The following is a 16,544-nucleotide window of genomic DNA, read 5'->3' as shown; positions in this document are numbered from 1 at the left end:
TCTCCAAGACTTCTTTCACTTCAATATGTGGTATGTAATTATGGATCCAACATATTTTTCCAGATCTAATGGAACAGCTGGTTTACAACAAGATGGCAAACAGAGTGTGCTGAAACCAGCACCTCTAAAGAGAGGCAGATTGCAAAGACCAAAACCAAATCTAGGAAGAAGTGTTGCAAGACAAAAAGACCTGGCAGCTGAAAAAGCTCCTGAAGAGGAGAAAACTGAAGGTGAAGAACTAGAAAAAGGTGTGATACACCATAAGGATGAAAACAATGATCTATGCCTTGAAAATGTAAGTTTCCTGAACAATTGCTTAGGCACACTGTTTTGATAGGTCCTAAGTAGAAGCCTTTAGTATCAGAGATCTGGGTACATACCACACAATTTGTAAGCATAGACCTATCATGCTTTGTTTATCCTTTCAGAATAAACTGAATTGTCATAAAATTCCTTCATGGTTGCACTTGGGTTCTATTTTACATGGACAGATGAATTATATTTCAGTTGGTTGTATTTGGGATACCAGATCTGAAAAGAGAAGTGCAGAGAGAAGATCACTCTTGGGAAAGAAACCACTTCAGATAGAAAGTTAATAGGAAAATAACAAATTTTTACTTTTAAAATGTCTAATTGGATACACAGGAAGCAAGAGACGCAAGACTGTTTTTGTAAGAGATACTAAAATAAACCTTTTCATTTCCACTTGCTCGTCTAAAAGAGAGGTTGAGCAACTCTTTCAATCTTACAGTGAAACTTTCTCCTTTTAGGATGTGACAGTTCATAAAGACACTGAGCCAGGCAGTGTGATGTTAGAAGGAGATGTTTCTACAGATTCTGAGATGAGCTCAATACAGGAAAAGTCCTCTGAAGCAGAAAGCTGTGAAAGTGAAAAGGGATTGTCAGATACCTTGAAACAGGTTCTAGATTTCAGTACAAGGTAAGGTTATTTTTTAAATGGAGAGAAGTGATTCAAAACCACTGATATCCCTAAGTATTCTCAACTTCAGCATTAAAACAAGTTCTATATCTATAATGAGATGTTTAATCAAGACAATACTAAACTTAAACAAACAAACCAACCCCCAAGAGCTCAAAAGCACTAAATATGTATGCCCTTGGAGATTAATTCGATCTTTACACTGTGAGCCTGATGTTCAGTTCCTGTAATTATCTTCTTCATGTTGATCCTAGCAGTGCATCACTGTATGTTTATGTAAAGGGTTTGGTTTTTATTAAATTGCCCTTTAAAAAAAGCCCAAAACAAAACCCACAACTGTGCTGTAAATCTACTGCTAAGTTTTAAACATGATTAGATAAAGTAATTTTTTAAATGTTTATACTATCAAATCATGCATGCAGGTTGTTCTGAAATGGCATTTTTTTTAACTTATCTTTGCTCACCTGTTTGTAAGAGACACAGGTTTTTGACGGTGTTCAAAGTGCTTTTATTGGATCTTTTTTAACAATATAATTAACTTTACTGTTCCTTTAAGAAAAATAACATTTTTTTATACTTGGCTTCTGTATTGAAGAGAAATACATACAAGTATGTCGTTCATGACTTCGAGAACCACTGTTGTCCTATGCCTTCAGCTGTTCTTTCTGTTTGTTTTTGTAGGGAGTTTGGTCCTCAGAAGGATGAGGAGAAAACTGTTGTGTCATCAGTTCAGTTACTAAAGAGTCGATTCCAGAGACCAAAGCCAAATTTAAATATGGCAACTAGTAGAAAGAAAGTGCCAGATGTAAATAATACAGGTGTATCACAGAAAGATACCTGCATGGAAGGAAGTTTGACGCAGTGTGACAGTGAATGTAGCATCCTTCCTGATACAGATGTAAGGCACTTTATTCTTTTTTCCCCTTTTTCAGTTATGTTTGAACTTTAGGGTTTGTGAAATTAAATACTGATGATTTAAGCAATACAAAGTTAATATTTTTTAAATCAGTTTTTTTCAAAAGGTATTTTTTTCCACATGAAAACTATACTTTCTTCTTGGTTGTGTGTGAGGAGAAAAAGATTACATCCGTTCTGTATCTCTTGTTATGTGTCCAAATGTCTTTCTGACTTGAGGTGGCCTTGTAGAGTTGACAGGGAAGAAAGAAAAGTTAATAGAACGTGGCAAAGAAGAAATCTAAATTTCAATCTATTTTGTTTTATATAAACAAATTTGCGTTTGTCCTGGAAAGAGTAGGAAATTATTACTGAAAAGTTACAGTTTTTTTTCCAGGGAACACTTCAGAAAGTATATAGTACTGGACTTTGTGGATATCATAATGTCTCCTTTTGGTTTAGTATCATAACTTTTCCCTCGTTCTTGTGTTTACTTTTTTCAGAATGCAGGAAAACATGAAGTCCTCCAACCATTGGAACTCTTTGGAAAGGAGAAGTCTGTTGGCTCTCATGAGGTTTCTGAGAGCCGAAGCTGTAAGTCCCCAGAGAAATTTTCAAGATCAGAGGATGGTGAACTCATGTCTTGTCTACCCAAAATTAGCCAAGATGACATCTCAGCTGCTAATGCAGAGTAAGGTCTTAGCTACTTTTGTTTCTTGACTTATACAATTACAGTATTCTAAAAGGAAATTGTGCCAATGGATTGCCTACTGGCAAAGAAAATCTAATTAAAAACACTGAATGAAGTCTTAGTTCTCATAGATTTGACACTAGTGATACTAAATTTCCAGTTACTTCTATGTTAAACATTAAATTAGTGAGCATTCATTTTACAGCTGTTTTGTCATCTGAAACACTAAATTCATTTCATGTAAGCAGAGGAACACTAGTTTGGTATGAGAGAAACCATGTGAAAATCACTTTGGCTTTAGAGTAGTAGGCAGACAGTAAGTTATGCCTCTAGTAAGTTAATCAGTTCTGTTGTGGAAGTAGATAGGAGACCAGTGCTTTGAAATTGTCATGGTTTAAGCCCAGCAGGTTAATATAGCGCCATGAACCTGCTTGCTCACTCCACCCCACTTTCTTCTCCCCTGGCTCCTGGAGTGATGGGGAGGAGAATTGAAAGAATGTAGCTCCCATGGGTTGAGATAAGAACAGTCCAGTAACTAAGGTATAACACAAAACCACTACTGCTACCACCAATAATAATGATAAAGGAAATAACGAGGGGGGAGAATATAAAACTAAAAGGGGAAAGGAAAACAATAAACACAAGTGCTCCACAATACGATTGCTCACCACATGCTGACAGATACCCAGCCCAACCCGAGCAGTGATCTGCCCTTCTGGGTAGCTCCCCCCAGTTCATATACTGGGCATGAAGTGCTGTGGTATGGAATACCCCTTTGGCTAGTTTCGGTCAGGTGTCCTGTCCCTGCTTCCACCTGGCTTCTTGTGCCCCTCCTCACTGGCAGAGCATATGATGAAAAGTCCTTGATCAGAGTAAACACTACAGAGCAACAACTAAGACCATTGGTGCGTTATCCACACTGTTCTCAGACTAAAGTCGAAAACATGGCACTGCAGCAGCTACTAAGAAGGGGAAAAATAGCTGCTACAGCTGAATCCAGGACAGAAATGTATGTTGAAACCAAGTTTTGTGTTTGCAACTTAAACTCAGAAGAACTTTACTTTTACATGGCTTCTTTTAAAAACTCAGTTGTTTTTTTATCTTTACATATAATGAACCTGTGTTTGTTAATAATGTACTTTTGTATTAAGTTGCGGGTTTTTTTTTTTTCTGTCTGACTTTGCCCTGATAGCAAAAATAGCACTGGAGAATGTAAACAAACACCTCTTCAACCTGCCCAGTTAGTACGGCGCAGATTCCAGAGATACAAGCCAAACTTGGTAAGAGCTGTTGTAAGGAAGGAATTACAAATATCAGAAAAGAAGGTGGAGAAAAATCCTAAAGCAGAGCAGTCAGTATTGCGAGAAGACGAGTCTGCCAATACTCTCATCGTAAGTCTTAATAAGTGCTTTGTGTTCAGAAGATGGTTCTGAGTTGCATGTTCTATTTTTATGAAGTTAAATTAGAATATCTAAGTTGCATTCCCTGAAGCTGAGATGCTATACTAGATGAAAAAAAAATCCCCAAACCCTGGTATGTTGAGGTATTGCAGGTACCTAAACAGACACTTTAGTAGTCACTGTGAAAGGTACTGTGTTAATCCTTGAAAGCCATCCAATATGATGAAATCAGTGAAGTCTACAACTTATCCTATTAGTGTCTTCTGGAATATGAAGATCTGATTTTGATTGGATTACATTATAGAGAAAAGGAGTACACCACATTTAACGTAAACACCAGAATAAAAATGTGTTTATATTGATAGAATTGCAGAATAGTTAGGGTTGGAAAGGACCTTAAGATCATCAAGTTACTGGCTCCTGACAGGGGCAGGGACAACTCACACTAAACCATGTCACCCAAGGCTCTGTCCAACTTGGTCTTGAACACTGCCAGGAAAGGAGCACTCACAACTTCCTTGGGCAACCCATTCCAGTGTCTCACCGCCCTGACAGTGAAGAACTTCTTCCTTATATCCAATCGAAACTTCCCCTGTTTAAGTTTTAACCCGTTACCCCTTGTCCTATCACTACAGTCCCTGATGAATAGTCCCTCCCCATCATCCTTATAGGCCCCCTTCAGATACTGGAAGGCTGCTATGAGTCTCCACGCAGCCTTCTCTTCCCCAGGCTGAACAGCCCCAACTTTCTCAGCCCCTTCTCATACGGGAGGTGCTCCAGTCCCCTGATCATCCTCATGGCCCTCCTCTGGACTTGTTCCAACAGCTCCATGTCTTTTCTATGTTGAGGACACCAGAACTGTACACAATACTCCAAGTGAGATCTCACAAGAGCAGGGGTAGGATCACCTCCTTCGACCTGCTGGTCACGCTCCTTTTGATGCAGCCCAGGATACAGTTGGCTTCCTGGGCTGCGAGCGCACACTAAAGCCAGCTCATGTTCATTTTCTCATCAGCCAACACCCCCAAGTCCTCTGCAGAGCTGCTCTGAATCTCTTCTTTGCCCATCCTGTAGCTGTGCCTGGGATTGCTCCGACCCAGGTGTAGGACCTTCCCCTTGGCATGGTTAAACTTCATAAGGTTGGCATCAGCCCACCTCACAAGCGTGTCGAGGTCCCTCTGTATCCCATCCCTTCCCTCCAGCGTATCAACCAAACCGCACAGCTTGGTGTCATCGGCAAACTTGCTGAGGGTGCACTCAATCCCACTGTCCATGTCACCAATAAAGATGTTGAACAAGACCGGTCCCAACACCAGTCCCTGAGGGACACCGCTCGTTACTTGTCTCCAGCTGGGCATTGAGCCGTTGACCACAACTCTTTGTGTGCTGCCATCCAGCCAGTTCTTTATCCACCGAGTGGTCCACCCATCAAATTGATGTCTCTCCAATTTAGAAGGATGTCATGTGGGACAGTGTCGAACGCTTTGCACAAGTCCAGGTAGATGACGTCAGCTGCTCTACCCCTGTCCATCAGTTCTGTAGCCCCATCATAGAAGGCCACCAAATTGCTCAGGCAGGATTTCCCCTTAGTGAAGCCATGCTGGCTGTCACCAAGCACCTCCTTGTTTTTCATGTGCCTTAGCATGCCTTCCAGGAGAATCTGCTCCAAGATTTTGCCAGGCACAGAGGTGAGACTGACTGGTCTGTAATTCCCTGGGTCATCCATTTTCCCCTTCTTGAAAATGGGGGTTGTGTTTCCCTTTTTCCAGTCGTCAGGAACTTCACCTGACTGCCACGATTTTTCATGATATCGCAATACAGAAATGTTAGCTTGTTTGCTTGTCTTTCCTGTTTGGATGAATCAAATCTGTATTGAGGAATCTAGTATAGAATATCACGCAAAGGTTCAGGATATTCATTTTCGTGGTGGTGGTTGTTTTTTTTGTTGGCTTTTTTTTTTTTTTAAGTCCTACTGATTTGGTAAGCTTTGGCTTCACCACAACAGTCCCTGACACTCGTCTACTTTACACAGGTAAACTGAGTCATTCACCTATACTATATCCCCACAGACACTTTTCTAAGCCCTGTAAGAGGTACTGAAATCCTTGGAAGCCATGCCAGTATGATGAAATCTCTGTAACCCTTTTGTGGGTTGCTCTTGAATCATGCCAGTGGTGTAGGCATGACTGCATAGACTTGCTTTAGATCTCGAACATAACTAAGCTTTCTAAGAGTGATTCCTTTTTTTTCTTTTTTGAGTGGTTATAGCTGTTTTATTCTTGCATCTGTGTAGACCCAGCTTGGAGTACTTATGTGCCGTTTTCCCAGAGAGGAGTGCAAGTGCACTGCATCTGTAATTTCCCTCTTAGTGCCACAGTGTCAGCTAACCTCTAGCTGAGATAGTTGTTTGCAGTTCAGCTTTGGCTGTTCTAGACCTGTGGACATGCATGTACATTTGCTCTGTGCTGTGGAAATCTGTAGAACCACAGCAGATCCAATCCTCTTTAGTACTAATAAAGCTGTCATGGACCTGAAGTGCTGAGGGATGTGTTTGAGTGGCTTATTTGTGGAATTAGTGTGGCAAATACAGAAATGAAAGTAATAAAGCCTTATGAATATGAGGTTATAGTGGCTTGCATGTGTCCGTGCTGTGCTTTGCAGTGTCCAGTTTTAAAATGTTTTTCCATTTACCAGAGTGTTTTGTTTCCATAGAGTTGATTGAACGCTAAATAGAGCTGTGCTAAATAGAACCCATAATGCTTGGGTGCACATAGCATTTAAGAGCCTAATTCTAGGTAGCCCAGGACTAAGACTTCTGTTCATGCTTGTCTGTAAATTGAATTACGTGTTTAGGCAGATTACCCTCAATAAATAAGTGTGATTCTTTTTTTGATTCAGATTGGTAAAACAGCACAGAGATCTGTAGTTTGTATGTTTTTATACAAGTTTGGTTTAATAACTTGCGTGATTGACTTTTTCTTCATGCCTTTTTTTTTTCCCCAATTGCAAATTAAAGGGTAAGAATGAAGCTGTATTGTGTCAAGCAGATGTACTAAGCAAAGAGGAACAGAAACAGGAAGAGGTACCTCAGGTGCCATGTATTTCTGAAAACACATTGTGTGAACAAAGCAGGTGAGGCTAGAGTTTAGCAAAACTGCATTTGAAAATCCTTTATCTGGTGCGTGAGATACCTTTGCATATGTCAATTCCTTTGTTCCTTGTTACATGGCTTTCCCCAGCATTTAATTTTCAGCGCCTATAGACAGCTTCTTCCCATGCTTTCAGAGCATACTTCTAGCTGAGCTGAGCTTCTTGTCATTGTTTATCTGGTACATAGTTGATCTGCATGAGCTCATAGTTCTTTTGGACCATGCTTTTCTTTCATTTAGTTTGTATTTGTATATGCAACAATTATACATGAAACACATAGAAACTGTGCAAAATGTGAGAGATGTGTCTTTTGTTGATTCCAGTGTGCTGTTCTTGTTAAAATAAGCTCTTAAGCGTTTATTAGGCTGCAGATACTTTAATGTTGATATAGTTAGCAACACAACTTTTTGCTTTATTAAAAATGCTTTCACAAAGAAATCCTTTTATTCATCCTTGCATGTTAATGATAAATGCCCAAAATAAGAAATATGCTTTTGAAAAGATAATTGTCTCAATTTTAAACAAAAAGGTGTATCAGTCTCTAACCCTTTTGTATAACTGTTGATTCAAACTTAATTCAGAATTGGTTTTGGCCTCTCCCAACCAACGTCAAGTGACATAATTTTGATTTGGCTTGTTTGTTTGCTTTAAATTCACTAGTGCTGAAAAATCTACTTCCCAAGAAGGCAAGCTGGGTGCTCTGGGATCAGGACAATTCATAAGGAAAACATTTCCAAGAATTAGACCGAACCTAAAAAGAGCTTATAGGGAAAAAGAACCTCCAGTGACACAAACCCTCTCTGCTCCAGTTGAGGAAGAAGCACATAAAGGAGAAAATCTGCCTGTGGCAGAAGAATCTGAGGAACCTCCTTCCTCAAAAGTGAGAATCCTTTCAGATATTTCTGACTATGCTTTCTGATGATTGGTTCTGCACCAGCTGTTTGTAGGACATCTGAATAAGCTGCCTAAGTGCATAAATTCATTTTGGACTAGTAAGAATACTTGCTTGTTTGATATTTGCACTCTAATATGGAGTCCTATAAAATTCGGTTAGTAACACATTGGCAATATGTGTATTTCTGTTACCAAATCTGAAAGATCTCACTTAAAATTTGAAATTTCAGTCATGTTTGTGATACATGAGGTTACCTGCATGTCATATTTCTGTTGCTGGTTCTTTTCTGAACTCCTTGGTTGTTGCTCATGGAAGTTTTTAAGTGAAATTTTGGCTCAGGTTGAGGTCTTGATCATAACTTGCAATGCTTTATTTTACAGGTGATATATATTGTACTAATTCTGTTTGGTTTTGTGTTTATTTGTTTGTTTTCTTCCTCCTCAACTCAAAGGATGACATGGAAGTACTGCTGTCTGTGGGGAGTTTGGCCAAGGATGACAATCTAGACATAAATCTTAAAAGTCGAAAGTCAGAAACACTCTGTTCCTCTAAAATGCCACCTAACTGCCACAATAAGGCAGAACAAGAACAACATCTGTCTGAAGATACAATAGGAAGCATTCAGGATACCTCAGAAAGGTAAAGTTTCTTGTTGGCAAAATACACAAAGTTTTTAAAGAGCTTTTTTTATTTGTCCTGTTGTTTTCATTCAGCATTTGCGTTTTTAAGTGTTAGATGCTGAGCTGTACTAAATACACTGTGAAGGTCACTAGGTGGCATCCTTAGGTAATATAAGAGTTTTTAACAGACTTCTACTCAAGGTTGTTTTCCTTTACTTTGCAGGAGAGCATAGAAGCAAATAATCAGAGTTTAGCTGTCTGGATTTCTCAGACAGGGTACAGTTCTTAGGGTACAATGCACTAGAAATATGGACTGTTGAAAGAAAGACTGAGCAGTGCCTTTTGCAATCACTTTAATTGCCAAGTGGTAGGTAGAATAACATGAAACAGGCTTGCTGTCTAAGATGTATTCTAAGTCTTCACTTTATCTTTCTAGCAGGAGAAATTCATGCAACAATGTGCAGTGTCCTAGTTCTTTGGTGGAGGGGATACTTTTTATGTACGTGCAATATGAGGCAAATAGTGCCATTTAGATGTAACAGTTCTGGGTTATGTTATAAGCTACATTTTGTTCAATTTTTACAGATACAGAGCATCTTCAACTCAAATTTACTTTAGCTATTTTCTGAAATTAGCTTCCTGTTTCCATTTGTCTTTGAGCCTCTGTGTAAAATCTCTTCCATAATTTGCATTGAAATCATATCCCAGAGTCTTTGTGCTAACAAGAAAAGGGCCTTGCTGTACAATCCTCGTGGCTCCTGTGATGGCAGAATTTCACAGAATGGTTGAGGTTGAAAGTGTCCTCCAGACATTACCTGCTCGCACAGGGCCATCTGTTGGCCCTGGTTGCCCAATACCCTGCCCAGATGCCTTTTGATTATTGCCAAAGAAACTCCACAGTCTCTCTAGGTAACTGTGCCAGTGCTCAACTACAGTGGAAAGGTATTTTTTGATATTCAGAAGGATCCTCTTGTGTTTCAGTTTGTGCCCATTGTCTCTGGTCCTGTCACTGGGCACCACTGAAGAGACCAGCTCCGTCCTCTCTGCACCCTCCATTTAGGTTTTTATATAGCTATTGAAGAGATCCCCCTGAGCCTTCTCCATCTCAAGGCTAACTATCCCCACTCTTTCAGCTTTTTCATCACAGGAGAGACGCTTCAGGCCCTTCAGCATCTTTATGGCCGTTTGGCAGGTCATCTCTAGTATTTCCATGTCCCATACCAGGGAGCCTAGAACTGGTCAAAGTAGTGCAGATGTGGCCTCACCAGCACTGCATGTGGGGTAAGGATCACCTCCCTCAGTCTGCTGGCAATGCTTCTCCTAATGCAGCACAGGATACCATTAGTCTTCTTTGTAACCAGGACACATGGTTGGCTCACATTCAATTTGGTGTGCAGCTGGGCTCCCAGGTTTCTTCTCTACCCTGCTGCTTTTCATCTGGGTAGCCCCCAGCATGTCTTGGTGCCTGGGGTTGTTCCTCCCCAGGTGCAGGAGTTTGCACTTCTCCTTGTTGAACTTCATGAGATTCCTGTCAGCCCATTTCTCCAGCCGCTCTGGGTGCTTCTGGATGGCAGCACAACCTTCTGGTGTATCAGCAACTACTCCCAGTTCTGTGCAGTCTGCAAATTTGCTGGGGGTATGCTCTGCCCCATCAATTATATCATAAATGAAGATATTAAACAGGATAGGGATTGGACGCAGCATTGACCCATAGGGTACACTCTTAGTTACTGGTCTCCGACTAGCCTGTGGGCCACTGATCACAAACTTCTAAGCCTGGCCATTCGATCAGTTTCAGTGCATCTCCTTGTCTGCTGCAGCCGAGAATGGGATGCATCCAGCCCGTACTTCTTCATGTCCCTGTCCTGGGTTCAGCTGCAGGAGTTACTTTCCTCCTTCTTAGTAGCTGGTGCAGCTCTGTGTTTTTTACTTTAGCCTGACAACAAGGCTGATAACACTGATGTTTCTAGTTGTTGCTAAGTAATGCTTACTCCGATCAAAGACTTCTCTCTATCTCATGCTCTGCCAGCGAGGAGAGACACAAAAAGCAAGGAGAGACACAAAAAGCCAGGAGAAAGCAGAGACAGGACACCTGACCCAAAGTAGCCAAAGGGTATTCCATATGGCAGCACGTCATGCCCAGTATATAAACTGACTGCTGCTTGGATGGTGCTGGGTATCAGTCAGTGGGTAGTGAGCAATTGTACTGCTCACTGCCACTGCTGGTTATTTTTTTCCTTTTCCTTTTTCAGTTATATATTCTCTCCCCTTGTTATTTACCATTATAATTATTGGTGGTAGTAGCTGTGGTCTTGTATTGTACTTTAGTTACTGCATTATACTGTATTATACTTGATTATGCTGTATTATACTGTATTACATTTTAGTTCTTATCTCAACCTATGGTGTTTACATCCTTTCGATTCTTGTCCCCATCCCTCTGGGAGCTGGGAGAAGAGAAAAAGTGGAAGGAGTGAGTGAGCAGCTGCATGGTTCTGAGTTACCAGCTGAGCTTAAACCATGACAGTCCTCTATGAGGATGTATGGGGAGATAGCGTTGAAGGCTTTCTGAACCCAAAGTAGCCTTGATCTGCTGCTCTTCCTTCATCTATTGAGCCAGTCATTTAATCATTAAAGGTTATCAGGTTGGTTAAGTGTGTTTTCTCCATTGTAAATCCATGCTGACTATTCTTAAGTGACCTTCTTGGGTTTTGTGTGTCTGGAAGTGGTTTCCAGGATTAGTTGTTCCATCACTTTCCCAGGGACTGATCTGTAGTTACCTGGATCCTCTTGAGAGTTTAAAAGCCCAAGATTTCTGTCTTGCTGATGAATGTGCTTGAGCAGGTGTAAGAATTTAATCCTGTTTAAAAGCGGTAGTACAACTTCTTAATGTTGTCTTCCTTCAAAAAGGGTTTTCCAAAAATAATCAGAAAGGCCCAGTACTGTAGAAAATCAAGTTATCTGCTTTTCACATTGTTTTTTTTTCTTCCTTTTTTTTCTTCACCAACTAAACAAATAAAAGTTGTAAAAAAGTTGTAAAAAAACCCTGAGTTCATTTTTAGGTGGAAGTACTAATATTTGGTAGCAAACCAAGCTTGTAGAGTGTATGTTTTGTAGTTCCTGAGAAGTAGAATTTGAAAAATATTTTTGTAGGTCCAACAATAAACTAAGTTCTGGAGAAGAAAGTAAACAGAGTGATGCAAAACATTTGTGTCAAGTGAATGAATTCCGTTGGTGCTCAAGGCCAAACCTAATGACTGTTACTAGGAAAAGGGGTTATCCTGAAGAAAATGAAAACAGAGGAGAGGACAACTCTGATAACAGAAATGCAGAAGAGAGTTCGGTGTTAGAAAAACAAAGTGTATCAGTGGTAAGTGTTGATCTTGTGTTTTGAGCCAATTTATCTCTCAATTCTTGTGTTTAAGTTCTAAGAATCATAGGCAGTGCAGAAATACAGTGTATGACTGGGAAATTTTAATGTGATCCTTTTTTTTTTCTTTTTTTTTTTTTGTTTTTAATTCACTATTGGTAATGGACTTAGAATCTGAAAAACTGTGGAAACATTTAATGTACGCTGTTGTTCTCAGTTTTACAGTTCATATAGTCAGAGGTCCGCATTATAATACACGCCCACACTGTTACCAGTTAATTTAATATCTGTTATTAATTGAACATTGGAAATTAAGGCAGCTGTTTAACATCAGATACTACCTAAAATCAATATAAGTATACTTACAAGTTGAAGCGTATGTGAACAAAGTTCAGATCTTCTTCTGCTTAAATTTGCTCAACAGGTCTAACCTAGCCCAGGTTAGTTCCTTCTTTGTCTAATGTTGCAATACTTGAATCAAGTTTACCTGGTGTTCCTTATTTTCTAGATGGATGACTAAAATCTTACAGTTAAGATAATATTTTAGTCCAGTAGCCATAATTGGCAGGACTGTGCTTGCTGATGATTTTTGTATCCTGGGATATGTTTCTGTGTGTGTGTGTTTTGATTAATATTTAAATGGCATTCTGTAAACTGTTGTAGTTTCTTCTTCCTAATTTGTTCCTAGGGCAAAAAATACTTTTTTCTTTCCTTCAGATTTCTCTTTAATAGGTAGTTTTAGAAAATTATTCATTTTCCCAGCTTCTGAAGAGTTGCTGCTCTTAATAAGCTGAGCGTGGCCTTGATCTGTTAACAAACCACAGCACTGGCATTATAGATAATACCATCTAATGATGCTTCTGCTATAGAGCCCAAAATTTTAGAAAATAGGGAAAAATATCCTAAGCTGTCAGAGATGACAGCTGGACATGTTTTCAAGAATGTTAAATTTATTTCTTTTAATCTTTTTGGCCTCAAAAACAGTTTAAAAAGTTTGGCACTTAATATGGCAGTAATTGTCTCCTTCATTCAGCTAAAATCTAGTAACACAGTGGAAGCTGCATCCTTCTCAGAGACTACAAGAAAACAGGATTTTACAGACTCTGCTGGAGAAGCATCTTGTAAGAGAATGAGGCAGGATAGTAGACTCCAGTCTCCAGAGATATCATCAGAGAGTGAGAGTCAAGTAGAACAAGAAGATTCTCAGTTTTCTGCCTCAAGAGAAAAAAAATTGGACAATCTCACAAGGTAAAACAATTAATTTTTGCTTGTAAGCTCAATTTAGTGGTTTTGGCTTTTGTTTTAATAGTGTAATTATTAACCATTATTTTGCAGAGTGTTACATGAGTGCATGCAGGATGTTAGTCATTGTCATTCGTCTGAGGTCTACCAGATGCATGCAGATTTCCCTATGTCTCTTACTCTGCCTGCACTCTTATAAAATGGACTCAGCCAGCACTCCTGCCAACCCATACAAGGTTCACCTGCGGTTTCAACAGAAATTCCTGATTTTAAAGGAGAAGACATTGTAGTACTAGTACTGGGGGCACAGGGATTGTAGGATTAGTCTAAACAAAATCTGTGGAAATGTCCTCTGCTGCTATTTGTTTCCTCTTCACAACAGTTTACAGAGGAGGATGTTGTTTTGGAGGACGTCTGGAATTACTTTTGGTAAAGTGGTGGTGCCCATCATTTTGAGGAGGGAAACAGCAGCTGATGAGGGAAGAGATTGGTGTCTGAGAAACTGGAGCAGATAATTAGTTATCTAACAGTTCTGGTTTCTAGACAGTCTGAACAACTGAAATGTGACAGTTTGGGGCTCCTAGTACAGCTTTAGTAAAAGAGAACTGGAAACATTCCCATGGGATAAAAAGTATTTGACTTACACATCCCTCAAAATGAAAATGAATTCATGCTTTTCTAATCAAAGAATTCTGTATCTTGTAAATTTAATTGTGCAGCTTTCCAAAGCTCTGAAACTGCTTAATACAGATTGATAATCAGTATTTTTTGCATACATGAAGAAATTTGGATTTCTGATTAAATGGTATGTGGATGCATTTTTGCCACTTTACATTAGGAAGTAAATAGATTGTATTGTTAGTCACAGTGATCCCCTTTTATTCATTGAGTTTGTTTTTATTTGTAGTACCCCTTTGTTTGAAATGTGTTGGACTTTGTTGTTTTTTAAACATGCTTTTGTCCTTTACTTTAGAAGGCATTCCAGGAGACCATCAAAACAGATAGCGCTGCCAAAACATGTCTCTGAGCTAGGAACTGCTGCCTCTTCTTCCTCTGAATGTGGGGCTGATTGCAGTGAGAAGGGGAATCAAAGGCAAGAAGTTAAACTGAATGTTGCTAGAGGCAGAAGCTTGAAAACTGTACATAGAAAGAAATCTGGGAAGGAGCATAAAAGTTCGAAGATAACCTTGGTGACCCTCTGGGCTTCTCAAGAGGAGGAGGAGGAGGAGACAGATGACTTTGAGCCTGATGATGAAGGTGAATGCTTTGCACCGGAAGAAGTAAACAAAGCTCCAGTGTTTGTTCCTAAAGGTCTTCGATCTCCAAAGCCCATTCCTGTTCAGATAGAGGAAACCATGGAGGAGGTATCATGTAGCTGTGTTCTGCATATATACTTTCGTTTCAGTTGTTTAAAAAGCTTTTATTCTAATACAATCTCATAAAAATTGGGGTTTATCCCAGTTTAGTTCAGGTTGTTAACAGTGGCACTGAGAGGAGCAGGGATGTTACCTGGCACATGGTTTTGAACAGAATACTATATCAGTCTGAGATCCAGTTTTTGAAAGTTACATGCTTTTCTTCTTTGTGGACAATTCTGTTTTTATTTTTGTTCTTTGTGGACAAGAGTTGGAAACTTTAAGCCTAGAGTGCAGGCTGATGTTTTAATTATGCTGTTAGACTAGAATAGAACTCAAGATTGTTAGAGTTTAGAAGGACTTGGTATCACATCTACTAAGACCAGTCACTAGAGAAGAATTGGCATACTTCTTGTTATTGGGGAACTATTGAAGTTTGGGACTCTGTTCGTCCCTTGAAAGGGATTGCATTCAGAGGTTTAGGCGTTTGTCTACTCTTTTTCCCTATCTTTGCATATTTTGGCTCTTCTGGCCTGTCTTATCTCAGTGATGTGTCTTCACAGCTTTTTTCGTTTTTTTTTCTCTTTGCTTTGTTCTGAATCTGTTTATCTGACCTGTTCAGTTCATGCCTCAGGTTTTCATCACTACTTTTCACTCACTCCAGTTCTTTTTGCTTACAAGAGGAAGGGTCATCTTCCTCTCTTCTCATTGAAATCTTGAATTTGTTTTTTTTCTGGTTGTGGTTTTTTTTTTTTGTTGTTTTTTTTTTTTTTTTTTTTTTTTTTGTTGTTGTTGTTGTGGTTTTTTTTTTTTTTTTTTTTTTAGTTTTTTTAGGTTTTTTTTTTTTTTTTTTTTAATCTTTGTCTAGTGAATTTATCACACTGTTTCTTTCTCCTGGTGAAAGAGTAAAAAAATTTAAAGCTCAATCAAAACACCAAGGGTGACTCTAGAACAGTAATGGACAGCAAAGTTCCACACAGAAAGTTCTGCTGAATCCCTTCATTTCAAAGATGTGGAATATATATCACTTGTGTTTCCCAATTTAACACATAGGAGCCATGAGTTCTAGTAAGGAAGGAACATGGTTAGATACCTGAGGACTCAGCTGTTGTCAAGTTTAAATAGATTAGTGGAAAGCATCTATAAAAAGTGCTAGCCTTTGAAAGCTATTCAGATTGAGCAGTGTTTTTCATAAGAACCTCACTAGAAATACTGCAACCTTTATGCCAAATTTCAGTTCCTTGTTTCTGAAAATACCGAATGTCTAAAGCTCTCAGTGGAAAGACAGTGTTAAACGAGAAGAAGAAAAAAATAAATAGGTAAAGTAATGGTGGGTGTGAGTGGGCAGTAGGGAGGTGTGTATTCCCTAGTCTGTCTTTGGAAAAAGGCTGAGCTGTTTCTAACTTCCTGAAGACTTAAAGAGCAGAAAAGTGTGAAAACTAGCAAACCCCATTTGAAGTAGACAGCCATCATGGAAATTCTCAGCTGCATAACTTAGTTTGGTAGAATAATAAACAACTAAACCCAAAGTCTTAGGTTATCTGATGCTTCCAATTACTTACAAGCAGCACTGTCTCCAGTTCATACAAGTGCTGCTTTCTTAAATCAGAAAGTGTGTAGTGCAAGACTTGATTTTTGGGAAGGATCCCACTAAATGTTTAAGATCTACTAATTATATGTGGTTTATAAAAAACTTGCATTTGACAGATTTTCTTTAGGGGCTGAGGAACTGAAATATTTTTAAAATTATTTTTACAGCTGGAAATACCTGTGAATATACCAGATGTGCCGGTGGCTGCTGATGCTGAAAGTCTCTCTCGTGCATCTGTCGATCAAGTGATACAGAGGGAAGAAAAAGTAAGCGCGTCAATGGCAGTAAGAATGTTGTGGGTTTTTTTTGTTGTTGTTGTTTCATAGTACATAGAAAGTGCCTGTGCCTGATCGCCATCTCTGCTCGTAACAGTATAGCTTAATAGACTCTTGCCTG

At 39.3% G+C, this 16,544-nt stretch overlaps 1 protein-coding gene across 13 annotated transcripts in view; it reads left to right on the top strand.

The window, feature by feature from the left end:
• Positions 1–16,544, top strand: part of BDP1 (BDP1 general transcription factor IIIB subunit) — a 55,272-nt gene that overhangs the window by 22,341 nt on the left and 16,387 nt on the right. For 12 of the 13 annotated variants that reach the window (XR_013958693.1, XR_013958694.1, XM_080636921.1 and 9 more), the window contains exons 18-29: positions 64–295; positions 771–940; positions 1,622–1,838; positions 2,338–2,525; positions 3,718–3,916; positions 6,942–7,057; positions 7,736–7,955; positions 8,422–8,609; positions 11,744–11,960; positions 12,994–13,208; positions 14,176–14,566; positions 16,316–16,414. Coding sequence is in view for 11 of the 13 variants with exons in the window: in XM_080636921.1 (XP_080493047.1) it covers positions 64–295; positions 771–940; positions 1,622–1,838; positions 2,338–2,525; positions 3,718–3,916; positions 6,942–7,057; positions 7,736–7,955; positions 8,422–8,609; positions 11,744–11,960; positions 12,994–13,208; positions 14,176–14,566; positions 16,316–16,414 (2,452 nt within the window). In the remaining 2 variants the exon portion in view is untranslated. The remainder of the gene's footprint in view (positions 1–63; positions 296–770; positions 941–1,621; positions 1,839–2,337; positions 2,526–3,717; positions 3,917–6,941; positions 7,058–7,735; positions 7,956–8,421; positions 8,610–11,743; positions 11,961–12,993; positions 13,209–14,175; positions 14,567–16,315; positions 16,415–16,544) is intronic. The other variant, XM_080636923.1, reaches the window with a different exon arrangement.

The sequence above is a fragment of the Psittacula echo genome (genome assembly GCF_963264785.1).
Source record: "Psittacula echo genome assembly, chromosome: Z".
In the NCBI taxonomy this organism is placed as follows: domain Eukaryota; kingdom Metazoa; phylum Chordata; class Aves; order Psittaciformes; family Psittacidae; genus Psittacula; species Psittacula echo.
This window is presented reverse-complemented; position numbering and strand designations above follow the sequence as displayed.